We start from the raw sequence: 17,428 nt of genomic DNA, 5'->3' as shown, positions 1-17,428 counted from the left end.
TGCCCCATGCTGTTGGAGGCAACTTGGGAAGGGAGGGGATGGCTGCAGACTTGAGTGGCTTTAGGAAGACCGGAATGAAAGGGGTACTCAGAGCAGGCAGGCTATTAGGTGGCTGGGGGATGGGGCATTGCAAGGGGCTTTAAGGAGAGCATAAAGCAGCTGGTGAGCTGGGATGAAGATGCAGCATAAGAGAACGGAACAGAACAGAAACGATAGACAGAGTGCAGATAAAACATGAGTCCCAGAGGGCCCTAGCCAGCTGGATCCCAGGCAATCAGGAGCCTGGGATTGGAGACCCCACCCCTGCCATGACATCACAGGGGAGTAGGGTGGAGACGAACAAAAAGGGGTCCCCCCCCACCGCCCTGGCCTTGGACTCTTGGCAGCCCAGAGTGTCAAGAGCAGAGAGAGCCTGGGCACTGGACTAGGGTTGCCTAACTTAAAGGAACAGGCTCCCCATTCCTCAAGCCCCTCTACGCCGCCCCTCCAGGCGTTGATCCCTATCTCCCTGTCTGAGGGCTGCTCCCTCCTGAGACTGCCATTGGGTCCCTTCTGAGTGGCCCCCGAACACTCTTTCAACATGAACTGCATGTCAGATTTCTTTACCTACGAGACCACCAAGTCGGTGGTTGTGAAGAGCTGGACCATTGGGATCATCAACCGAGCAGTTCAGCTTCTGATCATCTCCTACTTTGTGGGGTGAGTCTGGCCCCCTCTCCCCTTAGTGTGGCTGTCCAGATTCCCAAGCTTCTCCTCTCTCTGGGGGAAGTCTCTTTTGTGGAGCCATGTCCTTCGGACTGGCCTCTGTGGCCCCATCGGGGATCTGGTCCTGAGATGAGTTCTTTTTCACAGTAAACCCTCCGGAGTTGAAGGGGCTTCCCGAGACACGCAGTGCGAGGGCACTACCCTCCACCAGGAGAGGTCCCAGGTGACCGTCTCCCCTCTCCCTTTTCTCATCTCTCCCCCCCAACCAGAGAACAGACAGACCCCCAAACACACATCTTCCCATTCATCTCAGTCAACCCTTTGGGGTCTCAAAAAGACAAGGGATTCCAGGAATGGGGATAGAAAGGCACTGAAACAAGGGAGCCAGTGACAGGTTGATTGCGGGGTGTCAGGAGGGCCAGCTGGAGGAGGGAAGGAGAGAACTGGATCCGCTTTAGAATGAGGGTCCCCTCCTGGCATGGAGAGATGGGGAGAGAACATGAAAAGGGGAGAAGCCGGGCTTTTGGAGGGTAGGACAAAGCGGGAAGACCTGCCCCTTGGGAGGGAGGGAGAACCACGGGCACCAATAACACTCGAGGGGAGAGCTGTTGAAGAGAAAAGTGGCTTTTCTGAACATAGTGTAGCGTCCTTCCTCAAGAAGCCAGAAACACTCCCCTTTGTCAGAAAACGTAAATTCTCTATTTTTACCTGACTTTGTACTATATAACCCAGCTGGGAGGTGCCTAAGAGCCAGCAAGGTCTGAACACCCCTGTGGCCCCCACCTCTTGAAGGCACCCACACACACACACTCACACTCACACCCATGCACAAAGGGCCATGGAACACACAATGGTGGGGGAAAACACACAGGTTCTGTCCTTCTCATGGTCCCTCACACACACGGGCATCAGGAAATACAGGCCAAAACCTCAAGGGTTTTCTTTCCCGGTGTACAGGTCTCCAGTCTCGTGCTGTTCCTTGAGACAATGGGTCTGTGTGAGAGAGACAGCAAGCCACTGATGGTTGTCATGAGTTAATTCAAGCAAGCCAAAGGAAATATCCTGTGTGCGTACGGGTGGGAGCTGCGTGTGGGGGGCCTCCTTGCCTGAAGGTCACAGTAGTGTGTGAGGGTGTGCGTGGAAATGTGGCTAGACGTGAATTAAGGGATTTTTGCTCCGCGGGCTTAGCGAGAGCCAGTAAGCTTCAGTTATGCGTGTATTGTAGACAAAGCTGTACATCCTGTACTCCTCGTGGGGACATTGGAGAAGGGACTCATGCTTCGGGGTAGGGTTAAATGGCCTTGAAGTTCTCTTCCAAGTTTGAGGTTTTGTGAGATATGATGTTTGCAAACGTTTCCTGCCCGCACCTCCGGAGATTGGCTCAGAGTTGGTTCTTAAAGCTTCCACGTTCACGGGCATGTGTGATGCACTGATGGTTTATATGCAGCCACAGGATGGTGCGTTGGTCCAGGTGAGTGCAAATGCTGCCTCAGCACATTGCCAGCCTGGCCTGACTTCGTTGGGTCCAGGCAGGAGACTGATGGAGGTGGGTAGAGGCACGGGCTCCTGGACCAGCCTCCTCAGCACCCCACTGCCCTTGTCTCTCCCGCATCAGGATGCAGTCTGGTGCTCTGATCCTCGGTGCTGGAGCCGGGCCTGCTGGAGGAAGCACGAGAGGCTCTTTGGCATCTTGATATTCATCCCCATCCATCTCCCAGCCTGACAGCTCCCCACGGGGCAGCTCCTTCCAGTTATATCGCGCCCTCTGCGGCCCAGCCCCCTGGTGTGAGCCCCATTTCTGCACACGCACGTGAGCCCATGCACCATTAGGACTTCCGGAATCCATTGTCGCTAATTTAGCAGAAATGTATTGAGCATCTCTTCATGCCAGATATTGTGCACTGAGGATAGAACGGTGGGCAAAAGCAGACAGGGTCCTCACCCTCATGGAGCAGATCATGCCAGAGATGGACATTGATCAAATAATTTCTGCCAACAAATGTAAAATCTCAACTGTGGCTCAGGGTGCTAGGAGAGACTGCTAGTATGGAGGTGTTTGACCTGATCAGAGAACCGAGGGAAGGTTTTCTGGAGATGTGGCACTCAAGCCAGAATCCGAAGGACGAGCAGGAGCAACCCAGGTGAAAAAAGGGTAGGAAGAGCATTCAAGGCAGAGTAACCCAGCTCTGCAAAGGGAAAGGGCCTGGCTAATGGGGAGAAGAAAAGAAGGTCTTTATGGCTGGAGCAGACAGAGCAAAGGAGACGGTAGTGCAAGATGAGGGCAGGATTGCAGACGAAGGTCAGACCTCAGACACCTCAGATCTTTCCTTTTTTACAGAAGAGTGAATGGGAGGCTACTAAAGGGTTTTAGTGTGTGTGTGAGAGAGAGAGAGAGAGAGAGAAAGAGAGAGAGAGAGAGAGAGAGAATCGATTGAGACAGACATGATGAGATCTGAGTTGGGAAGATCGCTGTGGCTGATACACAAAGGGGTTGGAATAGGTAGGAGTGGAGGCAGGAAAATGTGTTAAAAGGTGGTGCAATCAGATGGAGAGAGATGACTGTGGCTTGGACTCAATAGAATGTGAAAGGATTTTTAATGCTGTGATGTTGATGCTTAACTAATACTTGAATCTCTTCCATAGTGTGCCTGTCGGGTAGACCAGATGCATAATCTTACCTAGGACATGTGTGCTCACAGCAACACACCACCTAATTGTCTCCACACATGCTCTCACTACCGCCTCTAGCCTCAGGTGTCTCTGTTTGACACCATTTCATCCCTGGTTTCCTTTACCTAGGGTTTCCAGGCGGGAATTCCCGCCCGTTCTCAGGAATTTTTTTTTTCTCTTTCCCGTTCCCGAATCCCGAGATATAAACTGTTTTCTGTTCTCCACGATGAATTGTTTCCACAAAGTGACGGCCGATACTACCAACCACCTGGGTTCAAGGAGCCGATTTTCCCTATTTCCCGACCAACTTTTCTTGGGATTTGGGAACAGGAAAGCAAAAAATATTCCTGAGAATGGGTGGGAATTCCCGCCTAGAAACCCTACCTTTACCCATCCAGGTTCCCAGAGAGGCCAGCACTTCCCTTGTGCTTCTCCTACGGCCTTTCCTAGGCTCACGTGGTCATCCAGCCTTTTCTGTCGCTGGGACTTCCTCAGAGCCAGTCTCTTTACTGGACCTTGTGGGGACCTGAGGAGAAAGGAGGAGGAGGTCTCTGGGGCCTGAGTCCCCAGGACTGCTGGTCAGGCCTTGGCCCGGGGTTGGTTTCCAGGGCCTTCCTGGAGGAAGCCGCCTTCCCGCACAGCAGCAGAGAGGACACTCCCGGCCCTTTGATGCTCCATCCATCGGAAGAACCTGCGGCAGGTGATGGAGCATCTGACCCCATCACAGCCCTGCCCTCCCCACCCAGTGTCACCCCCTGCAAGACCCTGCACACAGACTCATCATTTGCACAGCCAACCCCTTCGATCCATAAAAGTCAGCCTCACTTCAAATTTTATGCAGAGGCACAGTACATAAAGCAGTTAAAAGGGGGAGCTGCTCTAGCTTAAAGAGAAAGGCCTGGAATCCCCCCTTCCTGGAACCCCCACCCCCTCTTCTCAGCCCAAGGCAGCAAGCACCCTGAGGCACCTTTTCGGCACACTAGGTGACAGATACGGCGGGGACACCTGTCGGAACCCCGTCTTACTTACAGGTTAGAGAGATGAGTGGCTCTCATTCTCGCCTCTCCTCTCCGCTCACCGCAGCCCCATGATGGGAAGACCACGGGGAGGCGCCTGCTTAGAAGCCTCGCTCGGACACCAACTAGGAGTGGGGCTTACATGGTCACCTTACGTCTCTACGTCTCAGTCACCGTATCTGGAAAATGGGTTGAGGACTGCCCCTCCCAGGGAAGTATGGCGAGGGGAGGTAACATGTCAGTGCCTTTCCTGAGCTGGGTGACTCAGTAATAGATGGTAACTATTGTTGTTTCAGACTCCCCGGCATTCTTCCCGCTTTCCCTCTGCTCAGCTCACAGCTCCCTAAGACACCCCTCTCCTCCCAGCACACACAACACACACTCCTCACACCCACTCCCTGGCCTCCTCCCTGACTCCTGGGGGTGGACAGGAGGGTGCTGGGACGCTGCTCTGGCCTCCTTCCTGCACATCCCACCTGCCAAGGAGCTGCCATCCGCTTTCCGCTCTATAAATAATAAACCAGGAACATGAGAAAAAATAAGTCAGAGCAGCAGAGTAAATGCCAAGAATCGAAGGCTCATTTCTGCCCTATCGCCTCAGCCCTGGTCTCTGGAGACAGACTCGGCCCCTCCGTTCTGGAAATGAAGCATCCCCTTATTTCAAGCTGCCCTGATGACGTCCTCGGGCCCCGCGGGGCCACCGAATTTCTTCCACTTGTTATTTAACTCAGAGAGAGAATTATGATGTGTCCTCTCCTTCCCACTGGGCACAAGAGGGAACCTTGAAGAAGGCGGAGGAGGAAAGAGATTGGTTAATTGTTCCTCCAGTCCCTCGGCCCTTCCTCCTGAGATTTTCCTAAGCTAGGAGACGCTGTCCCTGGTGATGAGCAGGAGCCAGCAGGACAAGGCCCAGGATCCAGAATCCAGTTCCGGGAGCCCGCTGTGGCCTGGGCCTGGGCTGGGACACAGCTGAAGACCCTGTAGTGAGGTAGCTGTGAGCAGTCGGCCTGGGTTGGAACCCACATACCCGCCTGGCAAGTCAGCAACCACGCTATGCCTCAGTTTCCTTATTTGTAACATAATGATAATAACAAAGCTGTGTCAGTGGCTTGTGGTAAGGATTCGATGAATCCTTAACACGTACAGCACTGGGCATGCTGTGTTGATTATATGATAATAACCTGAACTCCGCTTCTTATCTGCAAATGTTCCCGGACTTTAAAAACTGGGGAAGGGTCCTCAGGAAAGCGTTTCATTAGAGCAGCACTCAGAGAGGTGTCCATTCTGTGGCCAGCACACTGAGGTTCCAGAGGGCGTGTGTGGCCGTGCCTTCCACCCGGGTGCGTGGACGGCAGCGGTGACCGCAGGACTCTCAGCTAGGAGCAAAGAGCCTGGGCCTCCACCTCCCTGCCTTCACGCTGCAGGGCCCCAGGCCATGAGCTCTTAACGCTCACTTGTACAGTTGCTCTAACAGGGATGCTCCCTTCTCTGTTGCTAGCACAAAAGATGGCAGATGGGATTTCTGTGTGGGCCACACGTCCATGTGAGAACTTGGTGAAATCCCTCCCCTTTGAGAAAAGTGCTGAGGAAGTGAGGCACGGGCTCCTTGGACTTCCACAGAGGCGTGGTGTGTGGTGTTTGTAAGAGCATTTTACACGCACTCAAATAGCTCTTAATGGGGCATTACTCAGGATGTGGCCTGCTGTAAGGCAGCAGCAATAAAACAGGTGGCAGGTTAGTAGCCATCTGTCAGACTGGCTGTGACGCCACCCTTTCCCCCCCGACTCAAGACAGCATGCAGAATTCAAGCACGTGAGGGAGGCCCCAGTTACGGGGATAACGCGGAACCCTCTCACTGAAAACTGAACAAGTAGCCGCTTGCAAATGTCGGCCTGTGTCCACATAAATATGACGGGCAGGTATCCATCCCACAAGTGACTGTGACCCCAGAATGACTCAGGAGCTGATCCCTTCTGCATTTTCCAACATTGGGGGACCCCAGAGGTCATCCAGTCCAACCGCCCCCCTTCCCCCACCCCAGGAAGGAGGCTCCTTCCCAGCTGGAAGGAAGGTGGGCATCAGGCCTCTCCTTGAGACGTCCCAGCCTGTGGTGCTCACCACCTGCCACAGCAGCCCACTGATGGACCACCCTCCAGGGTCAGAAAGCTCCTGGGCTCCCACCCTCCTCACAGAGCCCCCAGGTCAGCCCACGTGATGCACTCAGGAGCTTCCCCCCCCCCCACCAGCTTTATCTTCTTTGCACTACACCGTCTCCAGCTCTTTCCACTAATCTTTACCTGATGCCATTCTCCAACCTTGTACCACCCAGAAAATGCAGAAAATGACCCTAACCCCACATTTGCAAAGGACTGCTCCTAGATTCCATAAGATGTCACCAGTTTTTCTCCGAAACTGAATGCGCAGCACTTTCCAATCATATTTGGTGAGGCTTTCGCATCTGTACAATGGGGGACAGTAGCAGCATCCGCCTCCCCGTGTGCTGTCAGGGACGAATGGGACTGCGCCTCTGACTGGAAACATGGTATTGAGGCCTGTAGAGGGGTTTGAGCCTTGAGGGCTGTGATGGGTGATTTCAAATGGAAAGGCAGGCACCTCACAGAAATGCAGTGGGAGCGTTGTCTGCAGGCCCTTCCTGCTGCTGGGGAGGGCGGCAAGAGTCTGGGAAGAGAGGTGGGGATGGAAGAAGGGAAGGGTCGCTCCCTGATCCTCGTGGTCCGTGAATGGCTAGAAGCAGGAAGAGGCCAGCACAGGTAAATGTCCACTAGGTGGCAGCACAACACAAGGAATAAGAGTAGAGGCCCCCTCCTGGCCTTCCAACCCAACTCCACCTAGTTCCTGCCAGGTAAAGGCTCAGCCGCTGCCCCTCCCTTCCTCCTCTATCCTGGTGCCTTCATCGACTTGTTTATTGAACACCTCCTATGTGCTGGCACTCAGGATAAACAAAGTCTGGGATGCCCAGGGCCAGAGGCCTAGGATCCTCTGCTCCATCTCTCTCCCGTGCCAGAGAGGGGACCTCCAGCATCTGCAGGCGTGATGGTGGGTTCGCAGGGGGGTGATGTCGTCCTCGAGGGGGTGAATATTGGTTTCTGAAGAATAAAAAAAATCTCACTCTTTTCATGTGTAAAGTACAAATATACAGACAGTGCATAAACTGGTATCTATTGCATTAGAATTTCATGGAGGGGGGCACAGTTAGGGGGAAAAGAAACCTAAAAATGCTTCTGAAGCAGGAAATGGGGGGGAAGATGGAGGGACACTACTCCAAGACAAGCCTGCTCACTCTCACGACACACACCTCCAGCACAGGCCTCCCCCTGCCAGGTCCCCCCATTGTCCAATGTTGGCGGGAAGGAGCTCCCTCCAAGCCCCCTGAGGGACTCCATCCTTCTCTCTTGCTCTGCATCCCTGCTCTCCTGCCCAGGTGGGTTTTCTTGCACGAGAAGGCATACCAGGTACGGGACACAGCCATTGAGTCCTCCGTGGTGACCAAGGTGAAGGGCTTTGGACGCTATGCCAACAGAGTCATGGACGTATCTGATTATGTGACCCCACCCCAGGTATGGTCCCCCGACCCCACCTGGCTATGTAGATAGCCAGACACTGGGTAGGTTGGAGGGGAGGGGACAAGGCAAGGAGAGTGCCGCTGGTATTCCCAAAGCAGAATCCGTGGCATCAGTGATCCAGAGCACCCCTTCCCCTCAGCAGCTGGAAGGCGTGGGGTGGCTTGGGCCTGCCCTGCTGAGTGCAGCATTAGTCTTTCTCTCTGCTCTGCTACAGCTTGTCCTGTAATCAGGGATGACCCACAGAGGTGGCAGGAGGGGCTCAGCGGGTGGTTGGAAGAGCCTGCTTTGGACCCCACCTCTGCCCTCTATTAGCCATGTGACCTTGGCCAAATCTCTTAACCTGAACCCAAGTTGCCTCTTTGTAGAGTGGGGATAACAAGAGTCCTGCCTGGACGGGTACTTTGCATATTTCTCTCTCCATTCTTCTCCCAAGGGCACCTCTGTCTTTGTTATCATCACCAAGATGATTGTTACTGAAAACCAGATGCAAGGATTCTGCCCAGAGGTGAGGGAAGGGAGGGGGATTGAATGAAGCAGATCAAGGAAGAAACCACTGGAGGTGGAGAGGAGCGGTGACAGGGAGGGGCGTGGGTGTAAGCAGAGCTCCAAGGTCCAGCCTTGGAGCTGGGTCCCGGACCTCCATCCTCCAGAGGCCATGGGCTGTGGGAGGCAGTGGGAGCCAAGGGGCTCACCCAGGGCCGGCATAGGATCCTTCACCACCTGTGCACCTGTCTCCCCAGAGTGAGGAGAAGTACCGCTGTGTGTCAGACAGACAATGCGGACCTGAGCGCTTTCCAGGCGGGGGTGAGTGCAGCCCCTTCCCCACCCCTTCACAACTCCAAGGTAGTAGTGGGACCCTGGAGGGCAACACATCCCCCATGGCAGAGAGAATTACAGAATTCCATGTAATTCTGCTGGCATTTATAAATGCCTACTGTGTGCCAGACCCAGGGGGGCTGCCCCCAGAGGAGTTCCCAGGCCAAGGATGCGGGTGACAAACAGGCATGCATGAGGTGGCAAGTGCTTACAAGGAGGTGCTGTGGGAGCCAGGGGATGGAGAGAGATTGGTCCCAAATGGCTTCCTAGTTCTGGTGACATTTGAGATGGGCCTGAAGGATGGGTAGGAATTGGCAGGGTAGAGGGGCTTTGAAAAGGGCATTCTAGGCAGAAGGAATAGCAGCAGCACAGGCTGAGAGGTAAGGAAGAACATGCTGTGACTGGGGGACAACAACAGGTGTCGTCAGGTGGCTGGGGTTTGGACCACGTGAGGGGAGGGCTGTCACCTTGCTTGGCTTGACCTAGAGCTGGGAGGAGAGGAGGGAAGAACAGGGGTCCCCGCTTGCCCTGCCTGTCCTTTCCCTCCACTTGCTGGGTCCGTGGAGCTGATGGGGACAGGTCTCTGATGAGTAGGGATGGGGTGGGGAAGACAATGGCAAAGGGCCAGCCGAGCACCTAGCACTTGTGTCCTCACCCTCACAGGGCTCCTCACTGGCCGCTGTGTGAATTACAGCTCTGTGCTCCGGACCTGTGAGATCCAGGGCTGGTGTCCCACCGAGGTGGACACAGTGGAAATGTGAGGACGGGAGCCAGATGGGAGGAGAGAGACCCCACCCACTTGTCCTTTGCCACTGTGGGGAGCTCTGCACCCCTGAGCTTGCAGGGGCTCTTGAAGTGTCCACCTGGGGTGGGAAAGTGCCTCAGGAAAGCATCTTCCCCAGCTCATGTCACCTGCCACCTTCCTCTCCCTCTGACCCTCAGACCCAGGGTCAGAGGCCACGAGCACATGTCCATTGGGAGATGCCCACCAGGAAAGGTCGTCCCTGCGGTAGAAGCACCTTGTTTCCCCTTCTTCCTCCTGCTGTTCTCGCCCACAGGCCTGTCATGACGGAGGCTGAGAACTTCACTATTTTCATCAAGAACAGCATCCGGTTCCCCCTCTTCAACTTTGAGAAGTGAGTCCTAGCTCCTTCCCTGAGGTCAAGAGGCAGTGCACCCACCCCACCCAGCCACCTGGGTTTCAGAGTGGAGATGCCCGGTCACCCCCTGTCCCCTCCCCTCACTCTCTCCCCATCTCCCTGGGGCTCCTGTTCCCAATGTCCCAGCCAGCCCTGACCACTGAGTATTAGGAGGACTCCTGGGACTCTCAGAAGCCCCAGGCTGCAGCCTGGGGGATATTAAACAGGAACACTCATGACTCAGACAGGAGAGAAGGTGACAGGAGATACAAGAAAGATGCAGGGACAGAGGTGAAGGAGATGGCAGGTGTCCAAAAGATCAAGTGTGGGATCCCCCTGCGTGGCAGTGGAGAGTCCCTGAGGCTCCGGAAAGCTAGAGAAAAATTGGTGCATGACGATCTTCATGTTAACCCTGGGCCTCTCCTCTCTCCTTTCCTCCTCCGCAGGGGAAACCTCCTTCCCAATCTGACCCCTGCAGACCTGAAGACCTGCCGCTTCCACCCTGACAAGGCCCCTTTCTGCCCCATCTTGCGGGTGGGGGACGTGGTCAAGTTTGCGGGGCAGGATTTTGCCAAGCTGGCCAGCACGGTGAGGACCCAGTCACTTTTCCACGACCCGAGCGAACCGGGGAACTCAGCCCTTCCCCAGACGTGGGGCGCTTTGGCTGCCGGTGGGGATGCCTGGATAGAGGCGCGGCGGTGAGGCAGCGCCACCTGGTGGGAGCATCCGAGGCCTGCCACGGCCTTTGTGCCTGAACCCTTTCTACCTAGCGGTCCTGAGTGGTCTTGCCTCCCTCACCCTTCCCCCCAAGCCCAGTTTCCCATTCCCGTCTTCACGCTCCACCTACAGGTACAGAGCCCTTAGAGCTCTGCAAAGGCCCACACAAGGGGAAAGTGGATCTGTGGCCACTTCCTCTCTCCCGTGTTGTAGGTAAGGGGCTGAAGGTACCCAAGGCGGGATTTAGAGGTTCTAGGGCTCGCACCCTGAGCCACTGGACTTCTTTACTAAGCATCATGCGACCACAAATCACTTTTTTTCTCCCTGTCTTCGTCCTCCACCGAGAGAATGCAAAAAAATCAGTTGTCTATTTGTCACGCCCCGCCCCCACCCTGGCCAAGTTCAGGGACCGGGAGCTCTGTGGGGGAGCTCACACCTGCCCCCCTTTCTCCAGGGCGGGGTTCTGGGCATTAAGATCGGCTGGGTGTGCGACTTGGACAAGCCCTGGGACCAGTGCATCCCCAAATATTCCTTCACCAGACTCGACAGTGTTTCTGAGAAGAGCAGCGTCTCCCCAGGCTACAACTTCAGGTAATCCCCTAGTCTCGTGGGACGGCGGGAAGGCGGCAAGGGCTGTTCTAAAGAACTACACCCCAAGCAACAACGCGTATGGGAAGAAAAGGTCCCACGTCCCCTCATCAGGTTTCTGCTCAAAATTAGGAAGGACTTCCCAACATCCGCCATCCCCCCCACCCCCTGCCCCGGGGACGACAGGCCAGCCTGTGAGATCATGGCCTCCATCCCTGGAACGGGGCACAGCAAGGATTCACGCTCCAGGTCGGTCGGCAGTTAGGCTGATGGCCAAGGTCTCCTGACAGGTTGGGTTCTGTAATTCTAGTCAGGTTCTTGGCTCAGGCTCTGGGTCTGTAACATACCTAGGTCACAACCGGCAGCCCCATTCCTTCTCCTGTGCCGGAATTTTCTAAAGTTTCTCGCTCTGCAAAGCAAGGGCAATAGCTGGTATCACTTAACAAGATGGAAATTTTGTATTTCTGTCCACAACCAGGAAATTTCATCTGGGTCAAAATAACATTTACAATAGTCGTTAGTTCTTTCCAAACAAGAAGGCAAAGCAGTCTTTACCGTCACCTAGTTGATATTCCCAATGGCCTTGAGATACAAGAGATTTCCCCCCCACACCCCATCCCCCCACCTCCACTTTGAAGAAAGGGAAAGAGAGGAACCTGGGATGAGCAATTTGGAACCAGCTGAAAGCCCTTGAAACAAGCCCTTGACCTTCTCCCCTCCTAATTACCCCATCCATAAAATGGCAAAAGTATCCTTATTATCTTGAGGATCCTTTCAGCCAATGTCTGAAAAGTTTGAGCTCTCTGTTCTGTTTTCCCCTTAATTTTTGAAGACACTGATGTTTTGGCAGAGCCCTAACAACACAGTGTTATAGGCTAAACAAGCTAAATTGGCTAAATAGGCAGTGATCAAGGGGAAAAAATATGTATAAGAATATATTTCAGTTATATGTTCAAAGAATTGTTACTCAGATTTCCTTTGTTGTAGAGCTATTTTCCAACATAATGACATACATAAGCAAAACAAAACTATTTCACCTTTTTTTACCTTTCTTTGTAGTTTTCAAAGGTAATCATCCTCATTAAGCTTTAGATTTAATAGTATAAAACGTACATGTATATTCTCTGGAAAGAAGAATTTTTTTTTTCAAATTGAAAGTGCTTTCATAATCAACTCCAAATTTTTAAAAATCATAGGAAACAACACATATTTTAAAGTAGGTTAAAAATACTGTTTGGCTCCCTGGCAGAAATTGGCATATTTATTCAGTCGGGTACATCACACTGAAATCAATACAAAGGATTTTGTATGGTGGCTTAAAATAGTAACATATTAATAAAATTCTCATGATCTAAAATGCAAGTTTTCATCTTCAGAACTTCCCTCTGGCCACTGGGAATTCTTGACTCTTCCAAATAACTTACTTGGCAAGGAAGCTTAGGAAGAATAGAACTATTAGGAAGACCCTGACTAGTGGTGTCATACAGTTTGGGGACAGCAACTTTCATTTAAAGAACTGGTCTGGGGTTCCTTATCTCCCGTTTATTGTGCTATGGCGCGCACACACACTTCTCCTAGGCACAGCAGTACATGAGATAGACCTGGTCCTAAGTAAGCTCATATTTAGGGAGACAGAAAAGAAGATCCCTAAGGATCTGCAAGCATGATTCCCGGGGTTGGGGGGAAGGGGGAACCATCTGAGAGGTGTAGGCCCCAGATAGCTGACCCCTCACCAAAGACCTCCAGGCCAGAGTATGAGAAGACAAAGCTGCTCAATGTGATCCTTGGGTTTAAGAGATTCCAGAGGAATCACACTTGTATGGGGGACTATGTGACCACCTTGGCAAGCAGAGAGCCAAGCTCCCTGAAATCCCTCCCTTGGGGCCCATTCCCCACCCCCATCCTTATGTTGCCTTCATGTTACTGGTACCACAAGGACACCCAGGGCTAAGCCAAGAGTGAGGGAGGTACTACAGTCCCCCTGCTTCGCAGATGAGAAAGCCGAGGCTTGCACACCTAAATAACTGGCCCAAGGTCACAGAGCCAATAAGGGTGGGAACCTGGATGTCAACATATTTTCTTGGATGATCTCCACCTCAACCAGGAAGGTTAGGGACATTGGCACTTATTAATACTCAGGAAAAAACATGGTTATGTGGTTTATACTTTCGTCCGTGCTTAAAAACAGATAATCTGAGGTCCAGGGTGGCTAAAAGACTAGCAGCTGCCTGGCCTTTTGTCTCCCAAATTCATTTACCTCTCCCTCTCCAACATAGGCCGGGTTTTGTTCAACGTGCTACCATAGCCTTTTGCTCTGGAGGAATGGGATCCTTCAGCCAAGATTCAGCCTTGTTTTCATATGCAAACTCAGACCTCCAGAGGTAGCTAGAGACTCTCATCTCCATCACTGATTGCCTCTGCAGCTCCTTTCCAAAAGTCCCTCCAGCGCGCACACACACACACACTTTTTGAGGCTCTTTGCCTTCAGAACCAGAGATTTAGAGAATCTACAGCTGTTGAGGACCCATTGGAGACTCCTAGACTTGAGGTGGTCATTCTACAGATAAGAATGTGGATGGTGGAAAGATTTTATTTGATTTCTAAGTCTATTCTGCGTGGCTAGACTCCAGCACGGTTTTAACTTGTTTTTAACTTGGTGTTTTTGTGAAGCATCTTTCCAAGTACCTTGAGAGTGCGCAGTTCATGCGTTTGTCTGCATTAGCAGTGGACAAAATGTAGCATTTCTAAAAATACGAACCAGAGAGAGTTGCCAGTTCAGTGGCGTGCAAGTGACAGGCACCCCAGCGGCGGGGCTGCCACATCACAGGTGGACCGTCCATTCACCAGAGCAGGGTTTTCAGCAGAGGCTCTGCGTTGCTCAGAGTGCTGGGAGCAGTGCTGGCAGTGTGTTTGTGAGCGAGTGTGTAAGTGCGGGTGAGTGTCTGCGAGTGAATGTGTACGTCAGTTTGTCAGCACGAGAGTGCGTGTGTGTGCGTGTGTGAGGCAGAGATGGTACAAAGACAAATTAAAAATACTGTATCAATCAGGGTCCCAGCAGGAAACAGATGGCACATGCAAATTGGGTACTTTGAGGAGAGTTTAATAAAGGGACTGTTTCTGAAGTGTAGGCAGGGTACAGAGAAACCGTAAAGGATTGCACAGTGCCTGGGGCCAGTAAGAGGACTCTGGTGATGGCCCAGGTCTAAAGGGGCGAGGGCAGGAAGCAGTCACTGGAACCCGGAGACAGAGAGGAAAGGGCCGCCTGACAGGAGCTGTGACCCAGCTGAGCCCCATCAGAAGCCAGAAGCCAGGCAGAGGGCTGAGGCAGCCCAGGGCAGGGTCAGGAAGGGAGGAGCGATGATGTCCAGTACAATCCCTAACAACGTTCACTGGCAAAATCCCAGCCCTTCCCAACAGGTCTCTAACCTGTTATGCCCCTGATGAAAACAGAGACCACTGATTGTCCCGAGAAAAAGATTCATAAACAGGAACAATGTTGCAGACAATTTCTTTTCCTAAAGGATACTTTATTTCTACAAATAAGATATAATCATCAGAGTAACAACTCCAAGCAAAACGGATAGATACAGAGTAATGACGTGGAAGCACCCTTCACTCCTTCCGTCCTGCTCCCCTGCAGGAAGTTAGTATCCCGACAGTTTGGTCCGTTTCCTTCCAGTCCTTTTCCTCTGCATTTACATTTATGTGGCATAAAATTCTGGGACTTCCAAGAGCTTTGAAAGTCTATTCCTGGACCTCAGATTAAGAGCCCCCAGAGTTGAGTACGCAGAGACCTTTCACACCTATTTTTCACAGGATTCACATCTCACTGCCCACCCACCCCCACCTCCCAGGAGGCTGAGAAAGATTTGGAGACTTGCCCAAGATTAGACAGCCCCTAATTAAGACGTACATCAGGACTCAAACCCAGGGACCTGATCGATAGCCATTGCCTCTAGCAAACCTTCCACCATCACATTACTTTCAGAAAAAAAAATAAAAGGCAGTTCAGCTCTAAGAGATAAACCCAGTCATTGCTGGAATGGTGGGAGAGAAGTAAAATGGTGCACTTAGCAGTGTCTGGTTCTTGTTTCTAAGACAGCTTTGCTACTAAAAGGCAACGCGATTTAGGATTTCCTGTCTTGGTGTCTGGGATGGAAAACACTTGTTCAGCTGCTAGATGTTCCTGGTGCTGGAGGTGTTTCTGGTGATCGTTTTTGTGTTGGAAGCGTACCCACAGTAGCTTTCGTGAAGCTCTGAAATTTGGCACCTGCTCTGTTTCCGTGCAGAAACGTGCAGATCAGCGAGATCTTAGGCCAACTGACAAAGCCGGAATCGAAGTGTGCCCTTGGCTTTGATCGTTCCTTCCGCAATCTGGGTTTCTCTCCTTCCAAAAGCCATAGAATTAACGCCTTAAAAGCAACCATTTCCATCATTTCCACAGAAACACTCAAAGGCCCTCTTCGATGGGGCGTACTTGCTTGAATTCTCCCTGATCTGTTTTCCTCTTCACTTCCTTTAGGATTACAATGGGAGGTGAGGCAATTAGGGACTGAATTTATACAGTCCCTTATAATGTTCATGTCTAACGCACCCTCACAATAACCCATGCCACTGGTAGAAAATACCGGGTAATACTCATTGAGTGCTTACCAGGGAGCCAGCAACTTACCAACCGCTCTTTATGGATTATCTCATGGACTCTGAAGAGGGAGAATTTTATAGCTGAAAAGCTGAGGCTCAGAGACTTCATTTATGTGCCCAAGGCCACACAGCAAATAATGCTGGAGCTAGAATCCAAACCCTGGCGGCCTGGTCCAGAGCCTGTGCTCACAACCACAGGTAGGCTGGCAGGATCTACGGTATGGACACCCTCCCCCCCATTTTACACACAAGGAACTTGAGGCCAAAAAAAATTACTTTCTGGAGTTGACAGAAAGTAACCTGGCTATCAGGTACATCTTCTAGCTCTGCGTCCATGGGTCTTTCCCTGCTTCATTAAAGATAAATTAATAGTAATATGTTTTAAAAAAATAACAACAAACCATTTTTTAAATGTCTGCCTTTGAGGTTGATTAGGCTCCTAGGATGTGAGTAAATAAATCTCGCTCGGGGCCCTTCTTGACTGGGAGGAGCCCCACCCCATGCAGTGACTCTGCCAGGAGGTATTTCCCTATCAGTATAAATGCAACTGCAAACGTGTATCTCGGCTGGCAAAATGACTCCCCAGCAGGCAACAGCTTTGCTGAGAACACCACCTCCTTCACTTAGAAACCCAAGTTTTCCCTCGCAAGTCCAATCCGGATCCCAAAAGTGTGTTGCTGTTTTTCCTGCTGCTGTAACAGTTACGGGTCTCCGCTTTAGGAAGGAATTTCCGCCACTCTATGGGATCATTTCTAAACAGATGTCTGAGCGCTTCTAAGGGATTTGTACATCGTGATAAAAAACACTTCTCCATTCAGCAACCATCGATGAGTGCCACCTGCTGCAAATGTCAGCTCAGCGTGGAGAAGCGCTTCTAACGGTTGGAGCTGCCCAAAGCTGAAACTGGGCCACTCCTACCTACAGGTAGTGAGTTCCCTCTCCCTGGAGGTAATCAGGCAGTGGTGGGAAACCTCTTGTGGCCAGTGTGGGGAGGGCTTTGTAGACCTCTTCCAACATCCAGATGAATCATGTGCAGGCTTTGTGGCTGACACACAGATGAAGGAGACCAGTTCCAATCCCTATGATCAGGGAATTTTTAATCTAGTGGAAGAGATAAACCTGAACCCAAAGAACAAAAAATGTTTATCTATATATATATATATATATATATATATATATATATATATATATATATAGAGAGAGAGAGAGAGAGAGAGAGAGAGACAGTTGTAGTGCTGGGGCACGCCAAGAATAATTAAGACGAAGCAGAGGTGAAGCAGAGAGGGGCCAGGCCGTGGGTCAGGACTTGACACAAATGCGCAGTGCTGTTTTCAGCAAGTCTCACCCCCTCTGTGGACCTCAGTCCCCCTCTGTAAAATGGGCTGGTTAAGGGTAACAACCTCTAAGTCCCCTTCAGGCTCTAAAAGTCTGAGCAATCTAAAAGTGGATGTGTGGGGAAGGGCTTTGGAAAGGCGAGCTGCTGAGGCAGCACTATTATTTATAGACCTTTCACACTGGAGTGTGGCTCCCACACTGCCCTGCAGAGGCA

General features: G+C 51.9%; 1 protein-coding gene across 1 annotated transcript in view; it reads left to right on the top strand.

Annotated features, from left to right (window-relative positions):
* The first annotated feature begins 384 nt into the window (after positions 1-384).
* The window catches only part of P2RX3 (purinergic receptor P2X 3), a 29,630-nt gene continuing 12,586 nt past the window's right edge, over positions 385-17,428 (top strand). The window contains exons 1-8 of the mRNA XM_033121437.1: positions 385-699; positions 7,834-7,969; positions 8,409-8,480; positions 8,716-8,779; positions 9,455-9,548; positions 9,850-9,927; positions 10,377-10,518; positions 11,102-11,238. Coding sequence (XP_032977328.1) covers positions 581-699; positions 7,834-7,969; positions 8,409-8,480; positions 8,716-8,779; positions 9,455-9,548; positions 9,850-9,927; positions 10,377-10,518; positions 11,102-11,238 — 842 coding nt within the window. The 5' untranslated portion in view covers positions 385-580. The remainder of the gene's footprint in view (positions 700-7,833; positions 7,970-8,408; positions 8,481-8,715; positions 8,780-9,454; positions 9,549-9,849; positions 9,928-10,376; positions 10,519-11,101; positions 11,239-17,428) is intronic.

This window comes from Rhinolophus ferrumequinum, chromosome 11 (assembly GCF_004115265.2).
Source record: "Rhinolophus ferrumequinum isolate MPI-CBG mRhiFer1 chromosome 11, mRhiFer1_v1.p, whole genome shotgun sequence".
NCBI classification, from domain to species: domain Eukaryota; kingdom Metazoa; phylum Chordata; class Mammalia; order Chiroptera; family Rhinolophidae; genus Rhinolophus; species Rhinolophus ferrumequinum.
The sequence above is the reverse complement of the archived record's forward strand: the minus strand, read 5'-3'. Positions and strand labels throughout refer to the sequence as shown.